We start from the raw sequence: 14,847 nt of genomic DNA on the forward strand, positions 1-14,847 counted from the left end.
ACCTTGCTGACAGGCTTGTAATTTAGAACAGATGTACTTCCCTTTAAAGGGTTGAAAGAGTTCAGGCCCAGTTAGTATTAATGGAAAAATTGCAGATTTATTGTGTTGTCAGATGAGGTGGATTTGCAGTAGTTGATTTATTTATTTATTTTTTGTAATGGTAAAAGTTAGTAATTTCCTCCATTACAACAAGTAATTTCTCTACAGTCTATAAGAAACAGCAGTACACTTTAAACTATTCCAGTGATACTTATTTGGTGTCACATCTCTGGGTTTCTCAAGTTACGGTGGTGCATTTTTTCTTTTCTTTACTTTTTTAAATTCCAGTAGGCACAGAGGAGCTGCTGCCCCGTGGTAGCCCGAGGATAAAGATGAGGTGAAGAAGATGTGACGAGGGTCAGACAGGATTCCAGTGGAAGTCAGAGATGCAGGTGTATAATTTTGCCTAGGCAACCACCCACTGCAGGATGCTGGTGTCCTTCCCACCAGTGGAGATCAGGTGACTGTCATCGTGCAGGAAGGCAACGTTGGTCACGTGACTGCTATGGCCACCGTATTCTTGACTTGGAGCCTGGATAACAAAGCAAAGCAGGACAAAAAAAAAAGTTAAGGAGTAATTAATTAAAAGTGAACAACATGCTCTTTTGGGAATTTTAAATGAAAGTTTCACGGTTTTCTTTATTTGAAGGATGTATAAACTATATGCACTGTTAACCTGGTGGATACATTACTGCACTAAATGCTCGGTTTCATCCTACTCTGTGCTTTGTAAGATGTCATGGAGAGCAAATGATAATATAGTCATAATAATCCCCAATCACCTGCAGTTCAAACCTTCCCTTTTGTCAGGGGCAGCCAATCATAAGAGAGTTGACCTAAGGAAGGAGGAGCTAAAACTGATCCTTCCAGACTCAGGATGAACTGAGGTGCTTAACCAAGTACAAGATACAAAAGTTTTATTTTGAACTGTGACTCAAGCAAAGATTCTCTAGTAGAGTCCAAGAGCAATAACAGAGTTTAAGTTCTCCATTGTTAATAGTAACCCTTTTCTTTTTCTTGTTTATGCATGTGTAAATTTGTGTGCATCATAGCCAGTGACATCTTACTCAGATAAAGTTGAACAATCTCATATGGGAAGTTATTTCAGCTGCTGTAGTCTTGCTAGAGCTGCTGCTGCCCCTGCAAGCCACTTTGCAACCCATCTCGACCTCAACTCCATTGATTCAATAGGAGCCTGACTTATTTAATCTACGAATCCATGCTCTCCTCTTGACGGGGGCTCTTATTGCAGCTTTAGATTTATTTGCATGGAAGCTACAGGAACAGCGGTCCAATACCAATAATACCAAATATAAACTACTGGAGAAGAAAATTATCTTCTTTAAACAACGTTAACCTTCTTGGTCACATAAATCACCTCATGAACCTTCTAAGTTTCAATAATCATGAAGGTTATTTGCAATGAAAAACAAATGTATAATGTGGGGGTTTTACATTCGTACCAGCTGTTCATGAAACACAACTGTCTGGTTTAAGCCACTAAACACTCATTTTCATTCCAAATCTGTTTAAAATATGTTGTAACTTTTTACAGCTTGTGATTTTCTGCTCTAATGGCAGCCAGTTTGTCTTAATGGACAATTTAGTTTACAGCCCCAGTTTAGAAGGCTTTAACTGAAAACTTGTAAAAAAGGTGTCTAACAGCCTGCAACGGTTTGTGAGCACAATATAAACACCTGGCAGACATTGTGCACATTACAGGCCTGATAATGATAAGGTATTCTGTTATTTCTGCTGAGCTTTCATTGGGTTTCCCCAGTGTTCATTAAAACTTAATCACAATGCAGTTGAGAGACAAACACCATAGCTACGTAGTTCTGGCAGTGTTGAAAGTCAGCGTGTCTGCGAAGTGGAACAAATTTCAACACGAGCATACAAACACGCAGACCCCGGCTCTGATGTGCTTTGTGTTTGTCACTGTGAGTTAACATGACTGACCCTTGGTTGAGAGCAGGGGAAGGAGAACAAGTGCACTTTGCCAAAGTCATCAGCAGAGGCCAGCAGGGATCCATCATGTGACCTGCACGCAGCATTGATGTCTGTGCCATCTGCTCCATCTGGCCAGATTCCTGCAAGACACAAAAAGACCAAAAAAAAAAAAAAAACCCAAAAAGAAAGCGCCAGCGGCAGAGTTAGCACGAGGGCGACGAAGACAGTGGAACAGCATCTTCAGTCACTTCGTGTTTTTTTAGCTGCGGCCACATAAAAACACCGTGCTCTTCTCCATCAAAACAAATTCGCAAGAAGAAACGACTGTGTGAGAGCTACGCTTGCTTCAGGCAAACATTGCAAAATACTAGTGTGATAAAATAGATGAATTTAAAAAGTTTTATCAACCTACCAAACGTGTTGAAGCTCAGAGTGCAGGTGTAGGTGGCCCACTCCAGGTTGCGCACTGTGTCCATGTTGGTCACATGTTTACCACTGGATGCCTCCCCTAAAAGCCGAAGAAACCCCCCCAAAAGATTCCTTGACATATGAACATAACTTTGAGAAGTCAGTGATATGAGTTTCATATTTTACCAGATTCCTATATTGACAGTAAAATCAGAGGGTGGAGCTAAAAGTGCACATGAACAGACATGAAGTATGACTTACAGAAGAGGATCTCATAGTCTCCTGAGTTGGTGACAAGGTACTGGCTGTTTTTCGACCAGTCCACATGGGTAACAAAGCTGGAGTGTCCCTGGGGAAGAGGCAGATCATGCAGAGTGACGATTGAACATTTTTTGTTAAAACTCTCTTTTAATGTTATTGATGTTAATTTTGAGTGAAATTCTCATCCAAAGAACAGCAATATATCAATTCACTTTTCAACCTCCATAAACTACTTAAGCCTTCAGACACTAGCGATCTGATTTTATGAAAAGAGATCACTGTAAGAATGGGAATTCATTTACAAACAGACATTTACAACTGGCGCTCCATGTGAGCATCTACTTACAGTGCATTTCCCCACACGGCTGTACTTTCGGCCGTTTTCAGTTACAGCATAGATGTAAACAAAGTTATCATGGGAAGCGACAGCCAGGAAGTTACCGTCTGCAGACACAAAGTGAAGTTAGCAGAAAATCAATGAACTGAAATATGAAATTTTGTCTGAACTTTAACATTTTATGGATCTGTGTCAGCGAGGTGAGCAGATGATGTTTTACCCGGAGAGTACTTGACATTGGAAATGATCTCATTGCCATCTGTGTGCATAGAAACAAGATCCCGAGTGTCAGTGTCCAGCACCAACCACCTGCAACACACAAGGCAGAGATTTGGGAAAATGCACATGACAAGGATCCAAATAGGAAGGCTTTAATATCTCCAGCATTAAAGGAGATCAGTGTTAGTGAATGTTTTGTCAATGCTCAGTTTCTGAATTTTAACTTGTTTCAGCTGTAAGGCTCACTTTCCAGTCATGGTCCCCACAGCCAGAACAGCCCCGCTGGGATGGAAGCCTGCAGACCTCCCTGGATCCTAAAGCACAGAGAAGACGACATACTTGTTATTTAGTACTTGTGATTGAACGGGAAGCTCAGTCCCTAACGCTGTCTTCATTCACAAAAATCTTCCTCACCTCGATGGTCTTGCTCCACAGGGGCTGGTGGGAGTGGGCATCCCAGAGGTGAACTTGTTTGTCCTGTGAGCAGGTAACAAACTGCTCCATGGTGGGATGGATGTCCAGACCCCACAGCTCATCGGTGTGACCCTGTAGCACATCATATCATTTCTTATTTAAAATGCAGCATGCATAAAGTTAAAATATTTGTTAGTAGTCAGCCTGTGAATGTTATCAGCATGTACCTGCACAATAGGTGTTAATGTATCAGGGAAGGCAGCTCTGATGATTGCATTCTTGGTGGTTCCAACAAAGAGTTCTCCGGGTTTACCTTCAGCCAGAGCACGAACAGGACCGAAGGACTCTCCCACCTGGACACACACATGCAGCACAGAGTCAAAGAAAGCACAATATTCAAAACATTAAGTAATAAAACTTTTTTTTGGAGTTATTTACTTGCAACACAAGAGACACCCACTGACAGTTTAATCACTAAACTGAGAAAAGTTTAAAATAATATTTAAGTGGGTTCCACAGAAGTTTCACGACCTCAGATTTCCCCTCAGAGGAGAATTCGCTCACCTCCATCGTTGCCTTTTTTCTGTAATCGTGGTCCCACAGCACCACCTTGCGGTCTTTCCCCCCTCCAGACACCATGGTGCCGTCCTTGAGAACACACACTGAGAAAATGCCGCCTTCGTGCGCCGCTGACACCACCTGGCTGATGCGGGTACCACCTGTCAGACGACACAGGGAATCAGAGAGTGAGCAGCAGATATCCTGCCTCTTTACATTTGTGCTTCACAGTAATGATAAATGAATGAGTTCATTTAAAATCCAGACTGCCGTATCTATGTCAGATGCCCCACCCCCCATTATCAGTGGCTTGCTGATCTTATGTCGTGTCTCAGTCTTGAAAAGATCCACCCAGAATTAAAAGGGCACATTTGGTAAAATCTGGGGTCTTTTTCTGACAAACTTCTCTAACTTTCAATTTAAGGATGTTCCTGTTGACTAACAGATTTGCTTATTCCATCGAGGGCCGATGACCTACAACTTTACTGTGTTAATGGGAATGTGAAGCTCAGTTGTGTTGCTGCTAACTTAGTGTCGTTTGCAAGGAAAGGTTTTGTTAGTACCAATCGACCTTTCCGAGTTCTGGAGTTTTGTTAATTTTTTTTAACCTATGTTCTAACGTGAGAAGTTCTGTTTTGTATTCAATGTAACCAGTTTTTGTGTTTCCCTTCGTTTTTTTTCTTTTTTGTTAGCTGTATCCACAAATGCTTAATTTTATGTTCTGTTATTCCTGTTTTATTGAAACAATCATATATGAATATAAACGTGTTCAAACCTTCGTTAATTCAAGCAGCCAGGATTTCTGTGATTGGCGATTGAATCTCTAAATTTTGTCAAAAAAGAAAAGAAAAGAAAAAAAAAAAAAGCTGGATCAGAACTTTCACTTTGATCGTACCTTTGGCCCAGATGTAGAGGTTCCCACTGGAGTCTCCTGTGATGGCGTCTCCATTCTCAGCGAATGCCACACACAACACATACTTTGGTTTCTCGTGTTTCTACAAAGCCAGACAAATAAGGATTTCAAGGACTACAGAAAAGACTGCTGTCATAGACTGCACCTTAAGAAATAAAACTAAATATACAGCAGGGTTTTAAGAACAAACAACTTGTGTATAGTTGCGATACCTCAAACAGGCCCTGTCTCTTGGTGAGAGTGTTCCCCTCCATGGTCCAGAAGTTGATGTGAGATTTTCCACAGGTAACAATCAGGTTGGTGTCCATGGGATGAAACACAGCGGCCAGCACAGAGTCATTGGAGCACTGCAGGGACAGAAGCCAGGAAGCTATTGTTTCATTCTATTTGCTACGTTCATGAAAACATACCATTAAAATCCTTCATCCATGCATGTTATCAAAAAAATTTAAAACCAGGAGATCAATAATGATACAGCTGTATGAATGAGATCAGACTCAGGTGGCCATACCTTGACTTCAGCCAGCTGCTTCTCCTTCTGCCAGTTCCAGACTGACAAGATGTGATCGTTGGCATCATCCACAGCGCAAAGGAAGGTGCCGCCATTCTGGTGAATGAATGAATGAATAAATAACTGATTAAATCTTAATAAAGCATGAAAACATAGAAAGGGGCCTGAATGACTTGTGTAAAAACTGGGTATTTGGATAAGTGCATAGTTATTGGGATTGTATTATATTTTGCAGGAAGCATTACACTTGCAGTGTTATATATAGATCACATCATGAGTCTGGCTGACTAAAGCATTGATTATATCTGAGCCAGAACTATGACTCATCAGTTTAACGGGCTTCTTACTGACAAAGACATTAACCATCGCCTGCCAAAACACACTCAAGTAACGTTGTTAAGCCTGTGATTTATGACACCGACTGACGTAGATGATGGATGTAGAAAAACTGAGACACATAAATAGTTGGCTGATTAAATGTGAAGTTTTAGGGGAATATATGTCTTTACATTAAAATAAAACACCTCCAAATGCATCCCCTTTTTCTTTAGAGGTCATTATTCATTGGTGTAATTCCCTGAACTAGAATGATGTTGACACCTCTAGTCTAAAAGGGTGAGACGCTCCTTACCGACTTTGAGAAAGCCACACAGGTGACCGCTCTATCGAACACTCCCGTTCCAAGCACATGGAGCGTGTTGAGGCTCACAGAATCCCAGACGCGAACATGGGGAGCCAGCAGCTGAACAAACACACACAAAAAAAAGAGGAGACATAGTAAAGTTGTTTGATTCATATCAAACCTTCTTCTGGTTTCCACAAAAAACAAAACAAAACTTTATTTGAAGTTTTAAAGCTCTTTCAGTTTCATATTTAGTGATTAGGAGACAACGCTACGGCAGGATTGGAGATGCTCGCAGTACCTTTCCATCTTTAGAGTTTCCAGCCACTTGTCCTGTTGCTATGGTAACCATGTCAGGATGCACACTCAGGCTAAGAAGATATGAGAAAATATTAATTATATTTGTGGCTTTGTGATTATTAATTCTCATTCATTCTGCTTCTTTCACACGATGCCTTTAAAAATGTTTATCGTGACACACGCCGTTTTCTCTGGTCTCTGACTTTTACAGGAAATCTCGAGTATTTTTCAGAAGCACGTTATAGACACTTGACACGTATAAACAACAGCCATATAAACAAACCGATTGACTCACATTTTCCAAGTCAATAAAAACAAATATACAATATTTATTTCAATGTGAATCATATTTTGCATTTCTAAAACACAAAAAAAATGACAACGTGAAGAGGCGGATTCCACGTGACGGCGTGGGAGAGGAGAGCACGATTGTTTCCCTGCAGAGCGGAGTAGCTTTCCCAGCATGCCCCAGGGGGCCTTAATGTTTACATCCCAGTGTCTCCAGGCACAGGATGTCAACTGGTGCTCATTAAGTACAGCACAAATTTCACTGATGGTAAACACAGAAGCTGTCGATGACGTGTTACGCAAAAACAAAAACAACTTCTGAGCAGCTCGTTTCTCTCTTTGTCTCACGTGTGGGGTCGAATAGAGTTTTGCTTTTTTACATTTTCTTTTCATTTTAATTTCTTTTGGGAGGAGATTTGCTCATTTTAGCTTCATTTTTACTGTTTAAAGAGGTTTCCTCTAGTTTTTATTCATTTGAATGATGATTGTTATGTTAGTTCTTCTGTATGAAAAGACATAACATCAAGTGAGTCTGTTTAAACAAAACCATCTATATCACGGTGTGTTAGTTAAACACAGCTTTTGATCAAACGGGATCTGTTTACAAGACTTAGAGTAAATGAGGAAAGCAGAGATGATGCAGGAAAATGCACAGTCTCTGTAAAGATTAAAACACTTTAATGGCTGCTCTCATCAGCCTGCTGTTTTCTCACCATTTGACGTCATCGTTGTGGCCCAGGTAGTGTCTCTGCTGCTGCTCCTCTGTGTTGTACAGCACCACCACTGAAGCATTGAAGTAGACAATCTCTCCCGTGGGAAGCAGGTACAGGTTGGAGCGGCAGTCACGACCACGGTAGCCATAACTGGACCACGGTTAGATTAAGGAAGATGGCTGATGCTGGACAGGATTACCAGAATATTCAGCAATTTTATTTTATATATTTTGTTGATGCTTCTTACTAAGATAACTTAGAAACACCAAATCTTATTTTTTGTAATTTCTTGGTTTTCAGAGATACAGTTTGTGCTTTCACCCCTATTATTTATCTTACAGACAAATATGTGTCAGAACAGCTGTGAAAACAGAAGATATGATCATTAGTTATTAGTTATATTAGAAAAATGTACTCCCACACCGGAGGTCACGTCCATTACGTTTATATGGTCTAACAGGTTGATTGGTGAGCCACAGACAGTTGCATGTTGTATGAATCACAGCAGAATAAATCTAAATAAACCTAAAAATAAAGTAACGCTAGCCTGAGTCTATTAATCAGATATTTTAAATATCTAAACCATCCGAATCTTTAAGTAAACTGTTCGTGTACTTCTTAATTTCTCTCTGTCTGGATCAAGGATACACCCACTGCAGTTTGAGCTTATGGTCAGGCAGCGCCACCTTCTGGTCAAGGCTGTAAGTCCCCTTCTGCTGGTCTGGGACGTGCATGGTGACGGGACGGCCGCGGAGGAACATCCTCACGTAGCTGTCCTCTGCAGTTAAAGAGGGAGGGAGGAAAAGCAAGATCACCAGTTAAAGAAAGAGAGAAGGACAAAGTAACACTAGTTTTGACCTCTGTACCATCACCCTCTCTAGCTTTGACAGCATTTTTTACTAACTTTATAACCAAAATGATTTTGTGTCAGTAAGAACATAATTGATTGAAATACTTCTTTAAGTTTCACCCCAGTAATGCCAATTTGAAGACAGCGGACGCAGCAGGAAGTCTAGAAACCTCCCAACTCAACACCTGACATCAGAATAATTTTTCCTTCTTTGGTGCTTGGTATAAATTTTCAGACACTTTGTGATTAAATATGCATACGAGGCCATCTCTCTCTAAATTTGTGCTACTTTGCATGCTTCAGAAGAGAAAATTAAACACTGAATAAAGCCAGCTTCATAATTATCATGTCTCTTTGGTGGCACATTAAGACTTCAAAATGGAAATGAGGAAATATTGTTAACAGCCTCTCACAAAAAATCCTTTCAGAATACAGACAGGACTAAAACTGGAAAATTTGTTGTATGTAAGAGTTGCTGAAGTTTTTCAAAAAGACTTTAAATCCATGTAATATAAAGTTTATACCTTTTTTTTTTTTTTTAAATTGAATAAAAAGCAATTTGCTGGTATAAAATGTAACAAGGATACAGTAACGCAGCATAAAACTTTCATAGCTGCTTCCTTGCATGTAGACGATTATCTTTTCATATAAAGTCTTGCATGCAATGAGGCATAAGTTTAATTAATTTGACCTAATTTGCATAAATGTCCAACAGAAAAAAAAACAACGACGTAAAATAGCAAAACAGCACACCACCTCACAATTTACCAGTGCTTAAAAAGATGTCACATTTTTGCTTGTTAAATATATATTAATGGGAAAATGTATAAACAGACAAACAGCTTCACATGCTTAAACACTTTCCAGCAATTACAGATCTTTTGTTTTACAACGTATTCAAAATCTCCAGTAGTCTCGTACTCATCTTAATGGGAGATCCTCTGCATTTCCAACATCCTCTAAAATAATTAAAATGGGACATCACTATCTCTAATGAGAAAATGCATTTCTTTGAAATGACAGTCAGAAGAATCCTTCAAGAGTTCTTCGAGGACTCCTGAAGGCTAATTGAGTTTCACACATGAGAGGCTGCTCATCCCCTTTACAGCAAATTAAAGTGTGACAGTAATTGGAGGCTGAGACATAACAGCTAACGCAATTATCACACACACACACACACACACACACACACACACACACACACACGCACAGAGAACAGTACAGACAAAAGCAAAGCAATGGTGGGATTAAAATTTTATTTTACCTGCATTGAAAGTGCATTCTTTGGATTTGCTGGAACACAAAAAGAAAAATGGTGTTCAATTAATATTATTTTGCACATTACACGATAAACAGCATGAAGGTTACAATCATTTTCCGAAAGTGCTGAGAGGTGGGTATATTATGTCTTTATAAATTATTTACTCATGCTACATCTCTTACCCACAGTTAATTGAAAATAGAGGGCAGACACACACAGAGTGTACCACACATGTCCAAAGATGTGCACAACTTTTCGCCTTCAGAGGATCAGATGATGTAGTCTGAAGACAGGATTTAGACCCATTTATTTAGAAATCCTGTTTGAATATTACATTCACACTAAATACTATAAGACCTAAAATGTGCAAAGTGAAAAGCATATTTTTAACAAAACGAGTCATACCTGACACGCAACATTTCCAGTATGACCTTTGAGAAAAGTGATTATTTACACTCCTTAGATTATTTTAGAAACTGCACCACTGATGGCAAGGACTATAAGCAGAGGCCTGAGGAGCTTTCAATCAGCCCAGACATGTCAACAACCAGCTGACAGTTGAGGCAGGAACTGGAAAGATCAGATCTGGTGCATACGATTATAGCTACGATGCAGTATGGCACACTTTAATGTAAATAACGTCTTCACCTGAGAAAAGAAATAGTGGTGCTGTAGAGATTTCTGCGGGTAGGTCATTCATAGGATGGATGGCTTTGACCAGTAGTCTGGTCAAACTCATGCCGTGTCAAAAAACATATCAAAGAATATCTAACAGATTAATTTTCTTTGAACATTCATAGAAAAAACATAAAACAAAACAGGAATTGGGGTATAAATCGTGCGGCTTTGTTGTGGTTCACAGTTATCAAACACAGCGACTGGTCTTAAAGGTTTGATTAGGATTTAAAGGTTCATTTCTTATATTCCTAGAATATGAATATAAACTATCACCTGGGAATAGTAAGTAACAGGCCTGGATACACAGAGGACCAGAAGACCTGATACTGAAAGGCTGGTTTGATAAAAATTTGATGAATTTCTTTTATCCTCAACTTGGCGAAACAAATAAAGCAAACAACAAAGTAGCTTGTATTTGCCCCGGGCCGGGCAAGTTGATACACATTTCTTTAACATTATCTTTGATGCCTAAAACTTTCCAACTTGCTAGTTCTGCTGTGTAAACAGGTTTGTAAAGACGAGTCAGCAGACACAAAGCAAACAGAAGTCCACTTGTATTCGCAGACAGTGTCAGCGCCTATCAGTTAAACACACGGCAGATGTGAAACAGTGTGACAGAGAAGCATCGCAGTGGTCAGAATTAAAAGATGCCACACAGACAAGCTAAATGCATTTACAAGTAAAAATGACAACCGGCGAGTCAGCCACTCTGCCAGGATCCGTGATTAGACCTGCCAATCAAAACCTGCCACATCAGCGAGAGCTGCAGATGTCCCTGAATCTGCTGTCACCCAATCAGAACTGCCTGCCAAGCATTTCAGCGCATGCTGAGAAATCAACCTAACCTGTCTGGATGCTATCAACCAATCGGGATGTTGAAGCGCTGCCTCGGCTGACAGCTGGATGTCACCATGGCAACAGCAATAAAGGTAAGGCTTGATACGATAAGAGGGAAATGGATGTTTGGTCCTCGCAAAGCAACAAGCGAATCAAGAAAGACGTGCTTGACTTTTCTGAGTATTTCTATGGAAACACAGGCAAACAAATAACAGCAGCGAACACACTTCTTCTCATGTGGATTTATTGTACAACCACAGAGCAAGTCATATAATACAGAAGAGTACTATGAGGAAAACTGCAGTGACACAGAACATTTGTCTCAGGTTCACAGATAAACAAAGATAAACCACTCAAACTAGAATCAACATCTTACTATAGCAAAGTTAGTTTAGATTTAGGTTTAAATCCAATATCTGTTCAGGCTCATAAGGGAAGAATGTAATAAGCAGGCACTGAAGATCATCACCAACCACACATGGCTGGTCTGAAACCCTGAGTACTCACTAATAATTTCAATACAATATCCATTTATTTGCTGTACTTATTAAGTTATCCAGCCTTGATCTGTTATGCATGGATCTGTAGGAGGAGTATGACTAAGAAAAACAAACAAACAAAAACCTGGAATGTGTCTTTTTCAACCTTTTTCATTTTTCCAGTAGTTCCACATTAGGTGAATGATTTTGGACACAAGCTATCTTTTGGTTCCTGGTGATATGCGTTTTGTGAGGAGACATTTTGCCACATATTCTAATCACTACCTCTTTGAACATTTATGTCAAATATGAGGAAACTCCCTGAAGGCTTTCAAAAGAATTGTTAACACCACAGAGGGAAAACCTGAAAGCATGAAACCTCCATACCTGGTGGGTCGGTTAAAAAAAAAAACAAAAAAAACAGACTAGTTGACAAAAAGAAGCTTTACCAAGGCTGCATTATGAAAGTAACACATAAAGAAACTGAGTGAGTGGGAAAGACTGCGGCATACAAACATGAAAAGACCCCAGGCTGTGCTGTGTGTATCCTGATATTTGTTTAATGGGGAGTTTACTAAATAAAATCTTGACAGTATTGAGACATATCAATAGCTCTCTAAGCTTACGGGTCAACTGAAACAATGATTTGAGATTTCTTTTATAGGTTCGTTACAATGTGAACAAGGGACCTATGCAAAAAGAAAACAGGAAAATGAGATGAGAGCCTGCGTGTGTGTTTGAAGAAGATTAAAGGACAGCAGAGCAAACAGACGAGTCATCCGAGGGCCTGTGTGGCGTCTGTTGTGTCTCTGGGCAGTTAGAGGCGACCAGGAGGGGTTTCGGCTCTTTAAAGCAACCACATAAAGCCCTGTTTGTTCCTTGAACTGCGAGCATGTGTTTCTGTTTGTGTGCATGTGTAAGTGTGGTCTGCCAGGAAGATGAGGCGTGGCATGGCTCTGGCCAATAACAGAACACAATTGATCCAGAACCTGTAATTATGGCGGTCCATGCTGCGCAACTGGCAGCCGGACAGGGCTCATAACTCTGCCTCTACAACCCAACGGCAGCGGCCGTCACTAGTCACCGGGTTTCCAGGCAGAGGGAACGCACAAACAGACCTCTCATTAACATGCAGCACCGAGGGTGTAGTTGGCCTTTTCTGTGGGCTCTCTGAAAACACAAAGGGTTCTTGTAAGAACCAGAGGGCACTAATGAGCACCGGTGCATCTGCAGAAAGATTAAAAGGACCGACATTTTTGTGCTGGGCCACTTGTCACTTTGAATATATTGAACTTTAACCACTTTTTGCAAGCAACAAAATCAGGATATTTTAAGTTTTTAAGTCTAAGTTTAGGATATTTTATCCTAAACTTAGTGGTTTGAAATAATAAACGGATATTTTTACTCCTGCAGATCAAACTTGCAAAGAGCATTTGTTTGGTTATCATTTTTTGCTGTTTACAAGAGACACCTTCTCTCTTTCTTATAGGAACTCTTAAGTACTACTTCCATCCATCTGGGAGATTAGAGTGATGCACACAGGGAGGCAGAAGATGTTGTGGTCCGAGTAATGGGACTCATCCCCCTGAACTGTGGTGGGAGTGGTGGGAGCGGTCAAGAGTGCATGCATCCATTTCCTGCTCAATTAGGACTTAAGTACTGCAGCAGCTATAACAATAGACATGAACATAGTTGACTTTCTTCATATTTTCACTTGTGCGCAAAATACATTAGTGTATTTTGTTTTAGTCATAAACTAATCAACTCTGACACTTATGAGGCATCAGACAGTGTCCAGATAGCAAAAGGGGAGGAAGAAAAATAAGAAAAATCTGCATTTTTAATCCAATGTTATGCTTTATTCTGATTCTAACAATCATTAGAGTTTCATCTAACCAACTTCAGATTTCCTGTAAAAGTATAAACCTCAAAAAGCAAGAAGGAAGGCACAGTTTTTCCATGTAATGCATTCTAGATCCAAGTGATACAAACACAAAAAGGAGATGACAGACTGAACGTGATATGAATCTTTTCCTTTTCCGTAGTGTATGCAAACCCTGTACAATACTCGTGCTACCCTAACTTTGAAATGACTTATTATATGAAAATAAAGACAGACACATTGATGTTAAACTGGTTCAATGTGGTGCAAAATAGTCCTCTCCAATCAGACACATGCTCAGTATGTTTGCTGCATGTAGAGCAGGATGTTCAATCAATGTTATCAATGTTTCTGCAAGCTGTGCAGAATTGATAATGGTAACATCAGTCCCACAGCTTCCCATCTCTGGTCATAATGCTACAGAGGATTACAAAACAAAAGTCTTAGTAGCATTTTGAATTGATGCTCAATTAGCTACTTTTAACTTGTTTCGGAAATCAATGAATTAATTTGGAAAACTTGAAAATTAATTAGTATATAAAAGTGCACCAAGCTCAGTAGCAAATTAAAGTAGAGCAGATGATGACGGGTACTTTGTAAAACCTGAACATGTGTAATATTCTTGTTGAAGTTCAGGGTGTCCAGTAAAGCAGGAGCTCTGTCTGATCTGCTGTCAGAGTCAGTCAGGTTTAACAGAATAATGAGTTAGCCGACAGATCTGCTGAGTACAGAGCGACTGGTCCGATGTCACATCACATTCACTGAGTCCCATCTGTCTGTGTGCGTTTCATAACCAGGCAGAAATGTTCATTAGCAGCCAAAACAGCAGCTTACGCCTAAAATGGTTTAGCATTTGCATAATGTAATGAGTTTGTAATAAAGAAATACACTTCAGGAAAATAAATATTTTCACAACAGCCAGATAGATGGTTTTTACTTTGAATGCGGTTGTTATGTGAATGTTAGCTAAATAAATAAGCATTTGTAACTCACCTTATTCATATTTGTTTGAACCAAACATTTAAAACTCAAAGTATCACACAGTTTAGCATTTTTTCATAAGACCTGCCCCTTGCCATTAGGCTCATGGTCGATGAACTCATCAAGCTTTGTTGTTTTATTCATGTAACCATGCAGCTGCCCCTCCCCACAGCCCTGCAGACAGAGAACCCGACTGCATCTAATGGTTTGCGTGACAACGGTTTCAAAAAGCAGCACCACTTCCCCTGAATGTCTTCGAACCTAAGCACTGACTGCTGACTTTGTTTGGAGTGAAAACAACCAAGCATTTCAGAGGGTAAAGCCTGAATGCATTTACCTACCAATA

At 39.9% G+C, this 14,847-nt stretch overlaps 1 protein-coding gene across 3 annotated transcripts in view; it reads right to left on the reverse strand.

The window, feature by feature from the left end:
• eml2 (EMAP like 2) overlaps positions 1–14,847 on the reverse strand; it is a 31,015-nt gene continuing 16,168 nt past the window's right edge. For all 3 annotated transcript variants that reach the window (XM_082501884.1, XM_082501885.1, XM_082501886.1), the window contains 18 exons: positions 9,648–9,676; positions 8,182–8,311; positions 7,534–7,683; positions 6,534–6,603; positions 6,242–6,352; positions 5,611–5,706; positions 5,312–5,446; positions 5,082–5,181; positions 4,193–4,347; positions 3,856–3,981; positions 3,629–3,760; positions 3,461–3,528; positions 3,216–3,304; positions 3,005–3,102; positions 2,659–2,746; positions 2,402–2,497; positions 1,999–2,129; positions 1–571 (listed from right to left, as the gene is read on the reverse strand). In XM_082501884.1, coding sequence (XP_082358010.1) covers positions 446–571; positions 1,999–2,129; positions 2,402–2,497; positions 2,659–2,746; positions 3,005–3,102; positions 3,216–3,304; positions 3,461–3,528; positions 3,629–3,760; positions 3,856–3,981; positions 4,193–4,347; positions 5,082–5,181; positions 5,312–5,446; positions 5,611–5,706; positions 6,242–6,352; positions 6,534–6,603; positions 7,534–7,683; positions 8,182–8,311; positions 9,648–9,676 — 1,930 coding nt within the window. In that variant the 3' untranslated portion in view covers positions 1–445. The remainder of the gene's footprint in view (positions 572–1,998; positions 2,130–2,401; positions 2,498–2,658; positions 2,747–3,004; positions 3,103–3,215; positions 3,305–3,460; positions 3,529–3,628; positions 3,761–3,855; positions 3,982–4,192; positions 4,348–5,081; positions 5,182–5,311; positions 5,447–5,610; positions 5,707–6,241; positions 6,353–6,533; positions 6,604–7,533; positions 7,684–8,181; positions 8,312–9,647; positions 9,677–14,847) is intronic.

This window comes from Aulonocara stuartgranti (assembly GCF_965226115.1).
Source record: "Aulonocara stuartgranti genome assembly, chromosome: 14".
Classification (NCBI taxonomy): Eukaryota; Metazoa; Chordata; class Actinopteri; order Cichliformes; family Cichlidae; genus Aulonocara; species Aulonocara stuartgranti.